Genomic DNA, 19203 nt, shown 5'->3' on the forward strand with positions numbered 1-19203 from the left:
TAGCTCATGTTGTTCCCATTATGCCTAACCAAGTTGAGAAAATTGGTCATAATTTTTTTTTTCAATAAAAGATTAAGGTGTTTATCTCTAATCTTTTCTCCCTGGCGTATTAATGCCTCAGGCCCTGCCCTTATTCATTTTGCAAAGGATAGTACATTTTCTTTTTCTAGTAATATGATCTGCGTTTATATAACTTGTATGTCGATAATAAAGATGTAAAATTTACACATCCTCTTTATAATTCTGATGTTTTCTTGAATAGCTTACAGACATTTTTGTTGGACGGAAACTTTCTCCAGACCCTCCCTACTGAGCTGGAGAACATGCATCAGCTTAGTTATCTAGGTCTTTCTTTCAATGAATTCACTGACATTCCGGAGATATTGGAGAAATTGACAGCTGTGGATAAACTTTGTATGTCTGGAAACTGTATGGAGACCCTTCGGCTTCAGGCTTTACAGAAGATGCCTCACATTAGACATGTGGATCTAAGGTAACCATTTTAAAGAAATATATCCCATTTGAGTGGTTGGCTTATATTTGCGAGTAGTTTATAGCCTTTTCGGTGATATTCTCCTGCCAAGGCAAACAGGCTGGCTAGTTTCAGTTAAGGCCCATTTTTGTATTTTTGCCCAGAAGGAAGAAGAATAATGATTAATAGTAGGGTTTGCTCATACCTGATACTTGCTTTAAAATTTTTCTCATTGATGAATGACCATGTCTTGAAGGTCTTAACTTGTTTTGTAGGTTCGAACCCAGTTTTAATTTGCATGAGTAGATAGGGACTGCTGAGTCAAGGAGTGCTATTTACGGTGAATGAAAACTGTCATTGAGGGCAAAGTACATATTTTTCTCTCTTGGTCTTGTCTGTGGCTTGAGACATCTGACATCATTGAACATATCTCCTTAATTTTTTTTTTTTACTTCCTTGCCTTCCCTAACTTAATGTATTCATTTTAATTAAATTTATTTATGTATGTAACTTATTTTTATTTTCTATTTCTTCAAGTGGTTCTGCCCTTCGTTTACTTAGTTTTTGTTCTTCACAAAAATATAAAGCTCATGATGTCTTAGTAGGCCCAAGTTTGGCTAGACCCTCCGTTCTCACCCCTTGAAAAAGCAGAACTCGCCGTTTTAATCCTGATCACACTAAGCTCCATCTGGAAACCAGTAGCACACTCCTTGCTACATCAGAGATGCTCAGTAATCATCCCTTAGTAAGTAAGGGGTGTTTTAATTTCTGATGCAGAACGAACCAGTATACAGGGAGGAAGCTATTGTAAATTTATCTTTTTCAAAGAAAAACAGGAGCCCATCATGGGCTTGAGTTCTACTAACTTGCCCATTTGAGACTTTTTCAACCAAACTAATTCCCCCCAGTAACCAGGAGTTGATGACCACATACTGGCCATGTTAAATCTCAGGTGAGGTATTTAATGCCTGTGCAACTGTGTTCTCATCTCCAAATTACAGGTAATAACAGAACCTAGTTCATAGAGTTTTGGAAGGAATCGAGGTGTAAATCTCAAACCCCCAGCAAGTATGATTGTATTCTCACTATTACCTGATTGGGGATGTTTTTCCACTCATGGAATCTGCTCAGCTGTCATCTTGGCATCTTTACACCTCTGTTGGTCAAAGGTGGTTGGTTCTTTTCCTTCACTCCCTGTTTTCCTCTCTGTTGATAACCAAGACCCTCACTCAGACCTGTCGATTTTCGTCAGTATAAAGCAGCAGCATCTTTTGCTCCGCTTTCTCCATCCATGTGGTCTGGCCTAGGAAACCCATTCATTCCTGTCCCACAAAAAGTTGCGTGGCTTAACCTTTCCTCCAGGTAAAGGAATCAAGCCTTTCACACCTGGGAAAAGGATAGCAATTTTGCAGACCTAGAATTCTTAATTTGAGGGAGTACAAATGGTTATAATTTATCTGACTTTAAGACCTTTTTGGAATGTGACAGGTGCAGGAACTGAGCACTTTGTCTCGTTAACTTTCTTCTAAATTGTTAACATTATTTGCCTCTGAGTCACTTCGATTTATAAAACCTTCCTATTCTAGGATTTAAGCCTTTTTTATTTAGCTACCCGGAGGTATAACAATGGTCCTTTTGACCTCAGGTGATGAGCATGAGAGGATTTCTGAGTTACCTGGTACCTACAAGAAAATATATTTCTTGATCTGAGTTAGCTTACAAATAAGATTCATCTCATATGTCTAGAAATAAGTATTCTTATTAAGAGCTTTATAAATTCTTCAGATTTCCAGAGCTAATGGGATACAGTTACAGGATATTTAAATACCAAAATAGACTTTGGACCCTCTGTGAATATTGAATGAGTGTAAATAGATAACTGCTTCCCTCTGTGCCACTGAGCTGAGAAAGGGGAGGTCTGGTCAGATTTGCTTATAATTCTACTTTAATATTTTAAATCAAAGCTAGTAGAATTGTTCAAGAGGCATTTTGCTTAGTTTCTCTATGCACAGGGCTAATTTTACTGATTTGACTTTTTATTCCTTCAGATGGAAATGTTACACCAGATTAAACGTGGTCACTTTTCTTTTATTCTTTTTCTTACGTTGGTGTTCTTTGAGTCTGATGTTATTCCTTCTATGACACTTTAATAATTCCTCCTTCCCTTCTTCTCTGTCCAAAAGGTGGCTGTTGCCCACATCTCTCTCCCGATCACTTCTCTTTCTGTTTTCTGCCTTGGTAGTTGCTTGTACTTTCAGAGCTTCATTATTCACTGTTCATCTCCGTGTTAATTATTCCCCAGTTTTCCCTAAACCTGTTTCTCTTCTTGGAACGAATTCTACTCTAGCTGCCAGCTGGATAATTTCACCTTAGTTTCCCGTGTTGATACACTTAACCAAATATATGGGAAACAGAGTTCAATTTCCTTCTCTATTCGCCAGTCCTTCCTCCTGGATTCCTGTTTTTGCTGATAGCAGCACCACTTCATTCGTTATCCAGACACAAAACTTTGGCTATTTCTCATTTACCGTCAGATTCTATCAGTTCTTCTTTCATTCTCGTTTCTGTCTTGGTCCCTTCTTTTTCCTTGTCACCGCTGCTGTCGTCTCCTAGCTGAGCCATCTCCTGCCACTGTGCAGCCTCCCAAGCAAGTATGGTCTGGCTCAGAGCCTTCGATTCTCTATGTCAGGGTATTGAGGCTCTCGTACCTGGCTGCCACCCACTGACCCATGATTCCCTTGAGCATGAGGCTCCAGCTCAGAGCTGCTCAAAGTGTGGTCCTCTGACCTGAGCTGGCAAGCCAGCTATTTGATATTTTTCCACAATGGGATGTGTATAGAAATTGAGACAATATTTTAGAAACATAGAGTGATTTGACATTGCCACAACATCCAGGTAGGCTCATATAAGTAGACTCATCGTACAGGAAATCGACTGATTTCGTTGTTGCTGGACATGCATGGTGAGCAGCTTGTGGTGTGAGTCGTGTGCTGGTTGTATGCAGTACGACTACACGTCAGTCTGCGATTAGAAGTTTAGAAGATCGGTCCTGTAGCTTCGATAACTTGAGAAGCACTGCTCTTATTGAGCCCCCAGTGTTAGCCCTCAGTACAGTACTTGATAAACATTGGAGCCATATTCCCACGCTTCTCACACCTTCTGCACTGAGGGACTCCTGTGCGTGAAGCACACTCTATTCTGCAGCCCGGGGGCCATCCTGCTGCCGCCTCTCGGCTGGCTTTCTTCCCCCGTTCACATCTGTCCAGTTCTGCCTGCCCTGGGGGTTCAGATGAGATGTTTCTTCTTTTGTCACATCTGTTTTGACCATTCTCTTTATTTTTATACATCATTTATGGCACTAATCGCATACTTATAGTTCTTCTACTTCACATCTCAAAGCAGATGTGATTTCCTCACTGAATTACACAATCTGTTGACAAACACCTTATTTTATTCATCTCTTATCAACACAAAGCCATAGGTCATTGTCATCATCAATGCTGTAGCCTTTCACTTTTTGCAAAGTGATGCTCAATAACTATTTATGAAATAGATAAAATAAAATGGCCGTGTTAATTGAGGGAATTATTGGAAGGAAATTTTAACAGTATGTTGCTTCTTTAAAAGTTCATCCTAAATAGTTATATTATTCTGGGAGCCTAAAAATTTCTGATTTTAGTGTTAATGCAGTGAAATTATGGTATGTGTGGGGGTAGGCGCTATTTCAAATGAAGATGGTAATGCCACATTAGGAAGGTAAGATAAAGTATTTGATTAGGGAAAATATGAGATATTTTTTCAATTACTGCAGTCTGTATATCCAAAATGAGATTTGTTTTTTCTTTTTATTCTGTGTACATATTCTAGAATCTAGTGAACATTTGGAAATAGGCAAATTGCTGGGTTGAGGCCAATTTTTTAATCTTACAACCTGGAATGAGAAAAAGAAGGAGCCAAAAAAAATCCTCTTAGGGACATTTGAAGAGCCCATATGCTGTGTTCGCAGGTTGACAAATCCTAGCTCTTTGCTGTCACTCATCCTTGTGTTTCAGTGACTTTGATATTGCTATTAATAATTCAGTTGCCATCATTTTATTTGAGTTTCCAAAGGGCAGAAATTCACTGCCGAGAACCTTTGGCGTTTTTCTAAGCTCCGGCCTTCATGGTAATGCTCTTCTAACCAAGCACAAGATCTCAGCATTTTGTTGACTTTGTAATGAAAAGTAGAGGATTTCTGTTGTTTGTAAAGAAGTTTGGCATTGCCTAGCACACCATGAATTGAGGGTGAATCTGTTTTTCTCCCATTCAAAGCTACACGTCCCTTTGTTACATTGGTTTCTAGTCCCCGTTACTCCCTGCTTCTCGGCAGCTCGCCCACAGCCGCCGCCACCCATTGGCTGACTAGTTCTCACGGCTGAGGTCCTGCCAGTGTTTTCCTGTCTCTTGCTCTGTCCTAGACTTTTTGCTTCCCATCATTTTCTTTCATTTTACAATTTCTCAGTGAATCCTAGATGCCAGATTCCAGTATTTTATGTACTTCGCTCTTTTCAAGCAAAATTTTAAAGACGGAGATAATTTTGGTAATCAGTTCTTGGCCCTGAGCCAGCTGAAAATCCAGACATTGCATTCCTATTTTTGCCACACATGTGACTCCCATTCATTTTTTCCCCGAAGTTCACCCTTTAATGCTGCGTTTGGCTGCTCAGCTACCAGCTCACCTGTTCTCTCTGCTTCCTTAAATATTCAGTGCAGTCATAATGTGCTTAACGGGACATCTGCATTTTGTTTCTTGTGTTCTTTCAACCAAATTCTTTGAAAATAAATGTTTAAATGGATTTTTTTCTCTCTTGAAACAAATTAAGGTAAAATCAAAATGCACGCTCCTTCTCCAGCTTTAGGGTCTTACTCGTGTTTCAGAATGTATTGCCAAGGTTAAGACCTCATGAAGTTGAGCTAAAAATAGCCAGAGACTCTGATCTAGTAGAAGGCCAGATGCTGAGATTAAGAGCCATGAAGGACCAGCGTGTAGTGAGACTTGAGTCCTTCTCGTTACCTCGCCATGTTAGGGCGCAGCCATTTGTTTAGAGCGCTGCAGTTAATTATAGTCTCTGTTGTGTCCTTTTCCTCTCAAGACTGAACATAATTAGGAGGCTAATAGCAGGTGAAGTGGACTTTCTCCAGCATGTCACTCATCTTGATCTGCGAGACAATAAGCTTGGCGACCTAGATGCTATGATATTCAACAACATTGAAGTTTTACACTGTGAAAGGAATCAGCTGGTGACACTGAACATCTGTGGCTACTTCCTAAAAGCGCTCTACGCCGCCTCTAATGGTATGGAACAGACCACCCGAAGTTTCTCAGTTGGTTCCGGGAATTTACTCAGTGCCGTCATCTCTGCCTTGCTTTGGTTTTTCTTTCCTTGTTTAGTAAAATAAGTGTCAAATTTTGCTAAGATAAAAATCATAAAAGAAGAGCGCTAGTTTGATGCTTAAAGGAATCAAAAAGGAAGATTTTATAGTTCCTAACTTATTTTTCTCATATTGTGATATTTAGATAAGTTACTCCCATTTTTTATTTGGCTCCTCTGCTTGAAAGGGAGTAGGGAGAGAGTGAACTATTTCTTGGGCTACCTTGTTAATAGCATAGTGAGCCTGGAACCTTGATTTAATAGTGGAGAGCGGAAGCGAAAGGAAGGTCCATTTTGGATTCCATTCAGGATCTCAGGTTTCATGCTCTGCTGACAAAGGAACTTACCTTATGAGAAACCTAGATTATATATCCACAGAGACACCACAAAGCAAGAGCCTTACTCATTTAATAAGTTCTCTTCCTTGTAATTCAGAAATCGTGGCGGTTCTGATAAAGAAAAGACCATATGGGCATGTGTTTACTAATGTTAAGAATTCACTTCCTACATCATTAATGAAACCAAGTATTTACTACAAGTTGAACAAATGTTTATCAAGAACTTGTTTTATGTGTAGTGTAATGTACACGTTCTAAAGGATAAGGGGTTTTTAAAAATGAGTTTACTGTTATCTCACTGGAGAGACAAGCCAAGCCCTAAGCAGCTGCAGCTCACTGAAGGGTTACAGGATTTGGTTATCCAGGAGGCACAAAGTGGGTGTTGAAGAGGAAAGAATCCGAATGCGGTCTGCTCAGCAGATGGGAGAAGACAGGAGATTCTGAATTCATAGGTGCCTGTTGGGGAGTAGTAAGAAGTCATTAGGGGATGCGTGGCTCGGAGTCACGGTGAAACTTTGAAGCTAGTGCCGTAAGCTATAGAGAACCAGTGGAACCAGTGGAAATTTTGAAGCGGAGGAGGCAAGTGATGGGAGTGATGCTCGAAGACTGTTAATGTGAAAGTAGTGTGCAGAGTGCCTTCGTGGGAGAAAAGTGGAGCGATCCAGGCCTCTCCTAACCCAGGTTGCTGTCATGGTCTTCAGTGAGCTGCTAGGAATTTGCAGTCAGAACTGCAGATGATTGATTTGAGACTCAGAGGTGGTACCTGAAACCATGGAAGTAAGGTAACTGGAGAAGAGAAGAGAGCTCGTACCAGAAGCCTCACAGGTAGCTGGTGCCAGAATGGGCAACCAGATGGGGCTGACCCTGTGATTAGTTGGTGTTTAGAGAAGCAGAAGGACATTTAGAGACTTCCGTGCCCCAGAAACAAAGCCCTAGGTGGACAGTGATGTCACATTTCATATGGTTTTGAGGAAGAGTACTCAGATTTGAGTAGAGGAAATCATTTGTGACCCTCAGAGGTGCTGTTTCAGTAGAGCGAAAAAGGCAAAAGCCAGGATGCATTTGGTTTTATGGAAAGAAACCTTAATGTTAAACAGTATTCATACAGTTAATCTTTGAGATAAAATTTAGCATAACTACCAAGAGCCACAGTAAGTCAGTGGGAAGGAGGTAGAAAAGTAGAATGAGTGGTTTATTTCAATCTCTGAATAAGATCTTGTGATTAAATTAGTTCTCTATCCTTTCCTGTAGTTTCAAAGTAGAACAAATGGATGTATTGTACTTCCTAACCTAAACAAACAGTGGAGAATAAAGCACAGTAATGATATGTTACACACAAAAAGAGTCTCTGTGTCACTTGAATGGTAACGCTTTTGTGTTTTTCCACTCCTAGAACTCGTTCAACTGGATGTTTACCCAGTTCCGAATAATCTGTCTTACATGGATGTTTCAAGGTAAGCAGCCATGTCCTAGAGCACTTGTTAACAGGTGCTTGAAAATTACTTGATCAGTTCTCTCTGAGCATATGCATAAGAACTTCTTATATATTTTGAAGGTAAATAACACAAATTAAATAGTTTTTACTTATCCTCTGAAAATGTACATAAATGTGTGTCAGTTAAAATACTACATTTGTATACTATTGTTCAAACCCGAAGAATCAAGGTGTGACAAATTCGAACACCAGGTTTGCCCTTGAAAGATTAGTAAATTGGAGGTCATGTGGCCAAGAGGTCCAGCAGTTCTTTAATTTTATTAACCACATCTTCATCTCTTTACTGAAACAACATTGGTTTCATTTAAAAAATACCATGCAATATTTCTTGGATTTTTCCCTCCTTCCTTTTTGTTATCTTGTAAATATAGGTCCTTGTTAAGAGCCCTTAGACAGCAGCCACCAAATCTGCCGGAGCAGAATTTCCATGCGGCCTTCGCGCTTCCCCCGTAAGCCGACCATCTCACCTTTTATGCAGATTCACTCCTGTGGTTATCATATTTACTCCAGTTCCCAAAAATACTGTAGTAGGCTTTTTCCTGAAGACACAAAGCCTATCTTTACACAAATTAAACGTCAATAATCTTAACACTAAATTTGAAAATTCACTTTTAATGTAATTCTAATGAACTACCCCAAATTTTTTGAACAACCACAGTACTTGGGAATACAGAGCTCTCTCATAGTGACACTATTAACTCATTTCATTTTATAAAATCACATATGTTGATAGTATTCTCCATCATAATTATGCCAGAATGTGCTAGAATTTAGCTTTTGTGAGAATTATTAAATTATAGTTTTATTAGAAATTTATAATTATAAAATCCTTCATGAGTAATACTTTATGCATTTCCTACTAAATTCATGTCAGACAGTTTTGTTTAATGAACTAGAAATCAGATATTACCAGATTAAGTTCATTTTTTTTCCTGTCAGCCTTGAATGTTGTTATCGTCACCCTTTAAATAAGAATGGTACTAGAGTGGGTTTGCATACATGGGTGAGGAGATGTACTTGAAAGAGTTGGCCATAGAGTGAATCCACTTTCCCTTTATTTATAAGATATAATTGGCACATGGTTCTCATTGAAAGCCCTAAGTGAGACTGAATTGAAAACTTCTATGTCCTGCTCGTTCCTAAATTCTGCCACTTAAATGCTGTTCACCTTTCTTTTGTAACTGTCATGTCCAGAACCTTCACTGTAGCATGCTCTCCCTCATTCACCTTCCAAGCTATGACTTTGTCTCAGGAAACCTCTGATTCGCCTCAAATAACTCTGCGTCTTTCACCCTCCTCCTTTGATGTGAATGTTTGTTATCTGAAGGGGCTGAGCTGTCATCCATCATAGTGTTTACTAGGTACTTAGAGTTCCTCAAGTTCAAAGTTTCACACTTATAAGAGACAAGAATTTTATTGCCTGTACTGAGGTTGTTTATAATAAAGGATACTTTCACTCTCCTATCTTATTAAGCTGTGTTATGGGTTAACTACTATAAATTAAAGTCAATAAATGTATCAATCTTTAGGACTTCAAAGCCAAAACTTTGTGTGCCTGTATAGGTACTAGGCAGAAAATAATGCCTTCCTTTTTGTATTTTAATTGAAAACATTATGTAGTAGCAAAATTAAAGGACATGATTTTTAAATCACACATATTGCCATCACCTTCATATCACAATTATTTTCACTTTTGCTCTAATATATAGCTCTTGTCCCAAACACCCTTCTTTTTTTTTTTTTTTTTTTTTTACAGAATTGTTCATCTGTTTATAAAGAATTATAGTCATAATAAACATACTATTTTAGGTTCTTCATGCCTGGTCATTTCACATATTTAAAAAAGAAGATAAAAGACTAACCATCTATGATTAGGGAGACATTCAGATATAGATTTGTCTTAGAAGTGGTCAGTTCATTTAATAGAGTCACAGTTAATTCACTTATTCTGGTAATTATAATTACCATCCGATGCTTAAGTAAATGTTTTCAGATAATTCTGAGTCTTAAGGGTCAGTGTACCTTTTCACTGCTGCCATTTTTATTTATCTGTGGCTATGCTATCATGATACCCACTGGAACTGAGAAGTATTTTAATGTTAAGGGTAAAAATGTAAATTGGAAAATAAAACTATTTGATGCCATTTGACTATTTGACTTAACTAGAAGTGTGTGTTTGTTTCTAAGTATAAGATCTCTTGCTAAACTTGCATGGGCTTACAGACATTTTAGGATAGCAGTTCTGGAAACCAGACCTTTTTTTTTTTTTTTTTAAACTTCAGAGATTATATAACTATGTCCTTTCCTACTTTTTCTTCATTCCTTATTCTGTATCATAATTCTTGCTTCTAGATTAAAGTGAACACACATATCCTTTTGATGTATATTCACTGTACTTTGGTAGTTTATTTGAAGTTTCATTTATTCTGTGTAATTATTTTGAGTTTTTAACTATATTTTAGGTTAAATGTCAATCAGAGAAAAAAATCATATATTCTTATATTTAGGAACCGCTTAGAAAATGTGCCTGAGTGGGTATGTGAAAGCCGAAAGCTAGAAGTTTTGGATATTGGCCATAATCAAATATATGAACTTCCTGCACGGTGAGTATTACAGATCTTGTTGGAGAATCTCAAATTTGATAAACAGTTTTTAAAAATTGCTGAGTCAGTGTTTCACATGTTATTATGAACCCCTAAGAGTTTTGTGTTTGTTTTTTAATAAAAGAAAGTCCTTATTTAGTGTCCGTTACCTCATGTGGTGTCTTCAAGTCACGGACTCTCTTCGTGCAGCGAAGAGTGGAGTGAGGCTTTGACTCTCAGACTTCTCAAGGTCGTGCAGTCGGTGGTGCTTGGTGGCAGTTTGTAAATATGCCTAAAGAAATATTCAGAGACTCAACAAACAGCAATATGATTGGTTCACCTCTCTAATCTTAATTCTTTTAGACTCTTCCTGTTCTATTGACCTGACATGTCTGCCTTACCCACAAATAATGTTTGGTTTCCCTTAAACATAATTTTGAGGAATAAAAGATTATTAGATCATTAAGCCTAGAAAGAGCAAACTATATTCTTTTTTTCTTGGTGTGAAATTTGGTGTAGAAAATCCAAGAAATTTTCTTTCCTTCTTTTCTCAACATGTATTATTATTTTTTATTTCATAATTTTTACTTTAATGGCAAGATTTCTAAAATAGCCATGTGATGATATCTAATGTCCATAGATACAGACGTCTTCAGGTTTACTAATTTCGGCACAAAGTAGTATTGGACTGTTAGTGGCCAGCCATAAAATTAATAACCAGAAGAGTGGTCTCTTCTCCTGCTGTCCTGTAGAACTTGCTGTGGTGATTGACATGCTCTGCATCTATCTAAGCCATCCAGCATGGTATCCACTAGTCACGTGTGATTGTTGAGCACTTGAAAAGTGGCTAGTGTGACCAAGGAACTGAATTTTAAATTTTATTTAATTTTCATTAATTTAAATTTAAGTAGCCATTTGTGACGAGTGGCTGCCACACCTCAAGTCTAGCTATTTGCACCATTCTTGGCCAGTCACTGAACAAAGAAAGTCAGTTGTTTCTAACAATGTATAGTCAAAGATAGCAATGAAAATATTTTGGAAGTATGTCTCAATTTTGGAATAAAATTTTATCTTAGGTGCATGATCCTTAAAGGTATATGGTCCATATTCCCCTGTTTTCTTATAAAGAATAAGAATCATGAAAATACAGTGCTTGGTAAGCCTCATAAAGGGGTAGAGTTCAGCTGTCCAATATGGTAGGCACCAGCCACTAGCCAGGGGTCTGGTGAGCACTTGAAACGTGACTAGTCCTAACTAAGAAGTCCCGAAGTATAAAATGCAAACGGATGTGAACTGTCTCAATAATATTGAGAGTGCATTGTATACTAATTACATTACAATAATGTTTTGGATATATTGGGTCAGATAAAAAGTACTATAAGAATTAATTTGCCTGTTTTCACTTTTACTTTTAAATTACATTGCATTTGGCTTTCATTATGTTTCTGTTGGATAACACTGTGTTAGAATATACTGGTCGTAATGGAAATCTTCATTCCCCGGAAAGCTGTTAATTTTACTTTCTCAGTCATACATTATATTCATAAATTCAGTCCATCTGAAAACGCTTTCTGCTTTAGAGTTTTACGTTGACTGAGCATTTAGGCGACTCAGTGCAGCCCATCACTGTCACGCAGAGAGAGTTTGGTGATGGGCCCTGCGGACAGCATTGTATGTATGTTGGCGGGGAGGGGCAGGCTTTCAGAAGACAAACAGCAAAAATGAAAGCAGACTACTAATAATAAGAAAAACATAATTGGTTGAATAAATTCTTTTGTTATCTCTCTTCTGTTTACTCTGTTCTCTTCCCCACTTCAGCCTCCCCAATCCAACAGTAATAGCACACTGGAATCCAGGCCTATGTTTCTCTGTAGGCTACAACAAAGATATTATATGGATAAACCAACAATTAAATAAATACAGGATAACTGAGATTTTATCCGGTTTTCCTTGATTTGCTCTGTGTTAGTACAGGTTTTGGGGGGATCTACACAAATGCTCATTCAGAGCAAATCCTAAATGCTCTATTGTCAAGGAATTTAAACAGGGTTTGTTTTGTGGGTCTGTGTTTTTAACCCATGGGACAAAAACAGTATGTATTGTTTTCTCATTTATGGTGGTGTTTAGTTGTAAACTTTGTATCAGCTCTCTCATTGATCCAGTATTTCAGACAAGACAGTGACTCATTAGAAGTTGATTTAATAGTCAAGCTTTATTTAAGTGATATGCATGAAGGGTTTGACAAAAGAGAAACTAAAATTATTAAAAAGAAGGTGTTTTAGTGCTTAGTATCCAAAAGTATGAACTAAATCCAATAATTAGCATTTAATACTGTCCTAACGTTATCAAGTCTACTTTTTTATTTGGAAAAAAATCGGGATAAAAATTTTGTCACCTTTCTTTCAGTTATCCATGTAGTTAAGGTTAGAGAGTGTGCATGTGCGTGTGTGCATGTGCATTTGTAAATAGTAAGTAACGCCATCCTAAATCGTACCCCAGAGCCAGCAAGGCAGGAATATTGGAGAAGCAAATCCTGAATTATCGGGTTGAAGTGACCATTACAGAGATTGCCCCCTGTGTTAACAGTGACTGAAGCATAGTCCTGGATAATCTGTCATGTCAAGTTGCTATTTCAGCCTGCCACATCAGACATGTTGGAGATCATTACTGACGGCCTGTGTGTCCCGGTTGGAACAGGTTCCAGCATCTTTGTGAGCAAAGAATCTAGTCTGGATATTTGAAGTGAATAAAGTTGTGGCTGTAATGTAGGGTGATTTTCAGAGTTTTGGACATCAGTAGAGGGATGACAAAATGATGAAAACCAGGAGGTGGGTGAGGAAGCCTCATGCTTTGACAGCAGTGTGCGTGAATTCTCCTTCCAGAATGATCCCAATGCGAATCATAACGTCACGTTCCCACCATCCCCAGGTTTCTGTATTTACACCCAGGGTCTGTTTTATTCTCTACAACTGCTGAAGCTCCAAGTGTCATAAAGTGGATTCACATTAGGTTAGCAAGTATCCATCTTTTATTTCAGCTTAGATAACCCATAGAAGAAACACAGCCAAGCTTCCACATAGCTCTTTACGGCTCAAAAGAAAATAGTGGTTTAAGTACATTCTGTTCTTAGGAGGGAGTCTCTCCTTTGGTCTAGGATGAAACCAAAGAGAAAACAATATACAGACTTAGAGGGAGAGTGAGGAAAGGGAGCAATAGTTATGATTGTGAAATGCAACTGAGGAAGAATTTAACATTTTCTTGGGTATCTCTAAAAGATTAATTGGATCCTTTATTTAATGTTCATCCTGTAGGTAAACATCTCTTGACTGCATTTATTCAGAATCTGTTGTGAGTAGTATACCCTGCACTCTCAGGTGATATAAGAGAGACACCCTACCTCGAGAAACCCACTACCACCTTTTAAAGCTCGCCTTGTAAACCTGGCAGTATTATACTGCTGTCTTCAATATCTTCTATGAAATGTTTTTTTTTTCTTTCACTAAGTAGAGCTTCTTTATTAAATATATCTTTTAATAGTTTTTCTCACTTTTTTTTAACCCTTTTCCCTTTTGCCCCAAAAATACTAGGTAGGGGTGCTTGCAGCTACAGCCTTTACCCTAAGGTTAACTCGCAGATAGTAATCCTAACCTTACCCCAAAGTTTGCCGTTGACTGTCTCGCTTTTATTATTATTATTATTATTATGTTCACATCACTCTAGTATATCAATAGTCTTTGGAAACAGATAACATCGCTCTATTTACAGCATTCTGTTTTTAGTAGCGGTGTTTTGACTTACAAAATAAAGTAATTCTCGATTGTTGAAAATGTCAAATCCTAGAGAATGTAGCATTCATATGTGCGATATTAAATGAATGCTGGCAGCAAGCTACACTTTTTTTTTTCCTCAACAGGAAAAGGGTTTAAAGTAGGGAAAATATTGAAATATGAACAGCTCCAAGTTTGAGCTTATGTTAAAATGAATTTGCAGTTGCTCCGAATGAATTTATGTTTTTTTGGAGAGAGAATTTCAAGTATTCTCTTACTCCTATTCATTTTTTAATCTTTAATCCAAAATTAGCTCTAAGTAAGTTGCCTTCTGTCTTCGGCCCTTTTTCCACAGCTTGTTTTGTAACAGCAGCCTCCGGAAGCTACTGGCAGGACACAACCGGCTGACGAGGCTACCTGAAAGGCTGGAGAGAACCTCCGTGGAGGTGTTGGATGTGCAGCACAACCAGCTCCTGGAGCTGCCGCCAAACCTCCTGATGAAGGCAGACAGGTAAAGTGACCCCTTTGTTCTGGTTAGTCATCCAAGTTGTGAAATGCCCCCCTGTTAGCATCCTCGTCACACACGAACCATTTGCGTGGACTTACTGATGACCTTTCTGTCCCAGATTTCTGAAGAAAATGGGTCTCAGCCACTTCTCTGACCATCTTGTAGGAATATCCTGTAGAGTCTTCACCAATCCCACTGCTTTGCTGAGAGAAGTGGGTTGAGTTGGGCAAGGATGGGCAGTTTGCTACCTGTTCAAACCTTGTGCAGCCTGCTCCAGGCTACCTTAGCTGTCACAGGATTCTGTTCTTGCTTGTACATATTTGTGACTTTGGGTGACAGAGATGGATTTTCCTAGAGTTTGTTTAGTTCTCTTGTTTTTTGTTTCCTTTTTCCTTTTAACCAGTTTTTATCTTTAGCAGTTTTACCCTCATATTTAAATTTATTTTCTTTTGAACAGAATTTTTCTGAATAACTTGTTTCATTAAGCACTTAAAGAAATTGCTTTGGGTTGAGGGGGAGGTTATTTTAAACATTAAGTGAAATCTGTTTTCTGTGAAGAATTGCCACAAGCAGAACTTTCTTTAAAGAAAGCTGTAAGTGTTAACTTACTTTGGAGCATCTTGTTGGCTTCACAGACCTTGTGCGTTGCACTGAAATGCCTCCTAGCCTGGTGGCCTGAATCAGGTTGATCTCTGCTAATGTTTGTTTTTCGTTAGGGACATAGCTTGAGAGAAGATGTGAAAGATCTTACTTTTAGTGTACCTCATGATAAAAACTAAAAAGTTAAGTTTAATTTTGTGCTTCTCGAAGAGAAGGAAATAATGATGGGCCTTTTCGTACATTCGAGGTCCGTTTTCAGTGTGTGCGCTTGCGAGGGAGATTGCCTTCTGAGAGCTGTGGACACGGAGCCTGCGGCCCGAGCTGCCCGTGCCGCCCCTGTCGTGTCCCTCACGACGCTTGCGCCACGCTCGAACCCGCGCTCGTCGGCCCTCGCCCGTCCCGGTTCATAACGGTCGCATCTGCAGCAGGTCCCGGTTAAACCAGGCGCTCAGCAAGCCCGTGTTTCGTGAGCAATAGGAATTTTAAGGAATTTTTAAAACTACCCTCAATCTTGGATTTGTATTTTTACCCCTCTTCTTTCCCCCTTTTTTTTTTTTAACAATATTTTTATCAAGATACAACATGTAGCTTTTTAAAAGAGTGGAGCTCTTCCACATCTTCTTGCTCAGGGAATTCATACGGATGTGTGTGCCCTGTAACCGTCACCCAGAGCAGGGTAGGAATATTTCTAGCACTCCTTCTGTTTTCCTCATTTTAAAAAACATTTATTCTCCATACTTAATGTAAGTTAAAATGAATTCCTGCTGGAATAATTATGGAGAAATAATGAAATTGTGAGAAAATGGGATTTTTTTATATTGTAATCGACTTGAGCTGTAGCCTTCCCCTGACAGAGCAGTGTTTCAAGATTATTTAAAGAACTGTGTTTGCTTCTGCATGCAGATCAGAGTACAGTGCGCAGCATATAGGTGGCTCCAGACACGTGCTTTTCGTCGTTAGGAGTACCATAGGGTTGATTTCTTCCCTGTGGAGAATTCTAAGTTATACTCTAACCTCGTGTTTTCTTTCATAAGACTAAGCAAAATCTGGGTGCAGCTTTGTAATGAAGACCCAGATGTTCTCCTGGGGTCTACACTGAATCTGGAGAAACAAATAGGTAGATGGAGTCAGGTTTAGGATTCTTTGAGATAAAACGATTTCCAAATCTGGCCAAGTCTGAAAAGTTCGTGGCTAGTAGAATAGGTAAATAGTGCCGGAACTCTGCAGTAGACAGTAATCATTCCTTATTCACCTCTGAGGATCTGATTTTAAAGGGACAAGTCTGTAACTGTCATTTGTTTTCTAGAGGCAATCAGTAAATAGTCACTGAGGCTCCTTGGGGCCAGGAGGGTCTAACAACGTGTCCTGAGGGCATTTATGCTGTAGTTGAGGAGGCTGTTTTCACGTTTAGATGTGTTTTGACAACACATCTAACACCTGTGCAAGTCACTCTGAATTTCGGTTTCCCACGTTGCCTATTTTGTATAGTTCCCAAGTGGAATCCGTAAGTTGGAAAAGGGAGGATCGTGTGAACTGGAGTATTTCTAGTAATTCAACATGGAAAATTTAGGACCTACACTGAGCCACTGAAAGAGGACAGTTGCTCTCACTTAGAGCGTAATAGCTGAGCCACAGTGTAAGCTAAAGGTGTTTAGGCAGAAATTTCCATTATCTGAATAGTTGGGGCTGTTGTGGGAGCAATTAGTCAGCCTCCATAGACCTTGCAAGGAGGGTAGGCCATGCTAAATACATTTCTGGCACAGGAAAATTCTGGAGTCAGGGGTCGGGTGAATTAGAAAGAACAAGTACCATCCTGCTTTTATTTTATGAGAGAAAAGCAAATGACCAAAAAAGGCTGAAATAAGGAACTTTTTCAGGCAGGCATATTCTGGTGCCTTTGTTTTTCAACCAATGTACCAGCCACATCTCCAGGATAGTGTAGCAGCTGATCTTATTACTCCTGACTCAGAGTCAGAAAAGTTAAGAGGGTTGGTTCAGGCAGATATGCTTATGAAGAAGGTGAGGTGAAGTCAGTTCTTTTTTCAAAAACATTCTTGTGTTATTTCACTTGTTGGAAGACAAGAAAAACAGAACATTTTATAATGATTCTCACCAAACTGTTGACTGCTTCTTAAAGAGTTAATACTTCTACTTATTCCCTTTCCCAAACCTAGATAATTGATATTTTATCTACTTAAATTTAAATATATATATGGGGGGGGGCAGAGAAGAGAGGCGTAATTAACATTCAAGAAAATGTAGAAATGTTGTATGTTTGGTTTGGATTTTTGGGAAAGGAATAAACTAGTACTGACAGTTTTAGGAGTTGGAGCAGGTCCACCCAGAAAACATAAATTTTAAAATTTATTAAAGAGGGTTTTTTGTGGCAAGCTTCTTGCAGGTGGTTTCAGTTTTGATTTGTTTTCATTCACGTTGTTCAGGACCAGCATCGTAAGTCACTGTGCTGAGTGCTGCAATGGGTGGAGAATGACTAACCTCAGGTATTGCCTTCAGGGCGCTTCCAATCTAATGCAGAGTTTAAAATGACTGCACAATAAACTGTAATAAAATGTGCGTTTGAGAGGATTAAAGACTAGAGATGATATGGTTGGTTTTAATTTGACTTCTGGAGTGAAGAACAGCACTGTGTTGTATAATATGTAGCTGTGTGTTCGGCAGAGAGCTTCAGGCAGTAGTGAAACTCTGCTTCAATCCCTCTTCCAGTCAGTCTGCTCCATAATACAAATCTTAAAAATATATAGGTGCTCCTTTTTAAATGTGTGTGTGTGTGTGGTAATAAACTGTTGTTACCAATTCTGTGTTTATACAATGGAAGAAAGGGTCTGCATACCAGTCCTCGTAAGTTATACATGGTTTAGTTTCTGTTCTGAGTAGAACTTATGCTTGAGAGCGTCAAGAGAACCATCAGAAAGACATGCATTAGTGGATACAGAGCAAAAGACTCTTTCTGGGGTGAATCTTGGCTGTTAAAACCAATATCGTGGTTTTAGTTACATGACGTTGTCTGTTAAATGCTATAGCTTTAGGATGGTTTATGTTAATGTGCTTTACCTAGTAGCAGGAAGGCATTTGGTAACCAAATGGGAAAGGGGAACCTCCTTTAAATTAGATGACTTTTAGTAATATCTTCAACTTCCTCTGAAAACTTTAGACTAATTTTTATCAAAATTCTTACGACTTGAGTCAGAAATTTCAGTTTATGAGTTTACTCTCCACTGTTAATCTTTGAGTTTTGTTTAATTTGACTTGCTTTTCACTGGCTGCTTAAAAACTATATGTAGATGTGAAATATGATGGACTCTATATGTTGCTGAGAAGCTGACTGTAATTTTTATTTTATATTCAGGTCATATGGTTCTGAGCGTGAATTGGCAAATATTCTAACCTGGATCTTACTGGTCTAGATCTCTCTCATTTTACTAATTTTTTCTTAGAGTTGAGGATTTTCTTGATGGAAATCCCCGAAAGAGTTTCACATCATCAGTTTTGATAACAGATGGGCAAGGGTGGGGATAGATATTCCCATGGGCCACCAAAGTGGGCGGATAAGCAAGTGCCATTTCCCATTCTTCCTGAAACCTTGGTGGTGTCTGACTCCACACCCACCTCGCATCTGTGCGCTCCTCAGGCCAGAGAGCTGCTCCTGAGGAGGTCACTTAAATTAGCAACCGACCCTTTCCTCAGAGAGTTATAGATTCCTGCTGTGGGTAGACACTAGGGTCTGTTGCTATCCTTGGTTGGAACAGGACAAGACATTTTCAGGGGTGGGAGTGGGGGGAATGTATGTGCAGATGAAGTACATGGCAATTATTAGATATCTCCAGAGTATTAGTCACATTACAGACCATAAGTTTTAGTGAGTCAAACAGAACATGTGTAAATATCAAGGGGCCTAAAAGGGAACAGGAAATTTGAAAGAGCATAATCAATTGACCGTAACAACTGGTCCTTTTTGGCAAAGACAGATATTTCTGGAATTTTGAAGAGCTAAATTGCCTACACTTATTTT

At 38.7% G+C, this 19203-nt stretch overlaps 1 protein-coding gene across 1 annotated transcript in view; it reads left to right on the forward strand.

Annotated features, from left to right (window-relative positions):
* PHLPP1 (PH domain and leucine rich repeat protein phosphatase 1) overlaps positions 1-19203 on the forward strand; it is a 157740-nt gene that overhangs the window by 115610 nt on the left and 22927 nt on the right. The window contains exons 6-10 of the mRNA XM_036229070.1: positions 263-493; positions 5605-5807; positions 7615-7675; positions 10224-10319; positions 14421-14576. Coding sequence (XP_036084963.1) covers positions 263-493; positions 5605-5807; positions 7615-7675; positions 10224-10319; positions 14421-14576 — 747 coding nt within the window. The remainder of the gene's footprint in view (positions 1-262; positions 494-5604; positions 5808-7614; positions 7676-10223; positions 10320-14420; positions 14577-19203) is intronic.

The sequence above is a fragment of the Rousettus aegyptiacus genome, unplaced genomic scaffold, assembly GCF_014176215.1.
Source record: "Rousettus aegyptiacus isolate mRouAeg1 unplaced genomic scaffold, mRouAeg1.p scaffold_m13_p_12, whole genome shotgun sequence".
In the NCBI taxonomy this organism is placed as follows: Eukaryota; Metazoa; Chordata; class Mammalia; order Chiroptera; family Pteropodidae; genus Rousettus; species Rousettus aegyptiacus.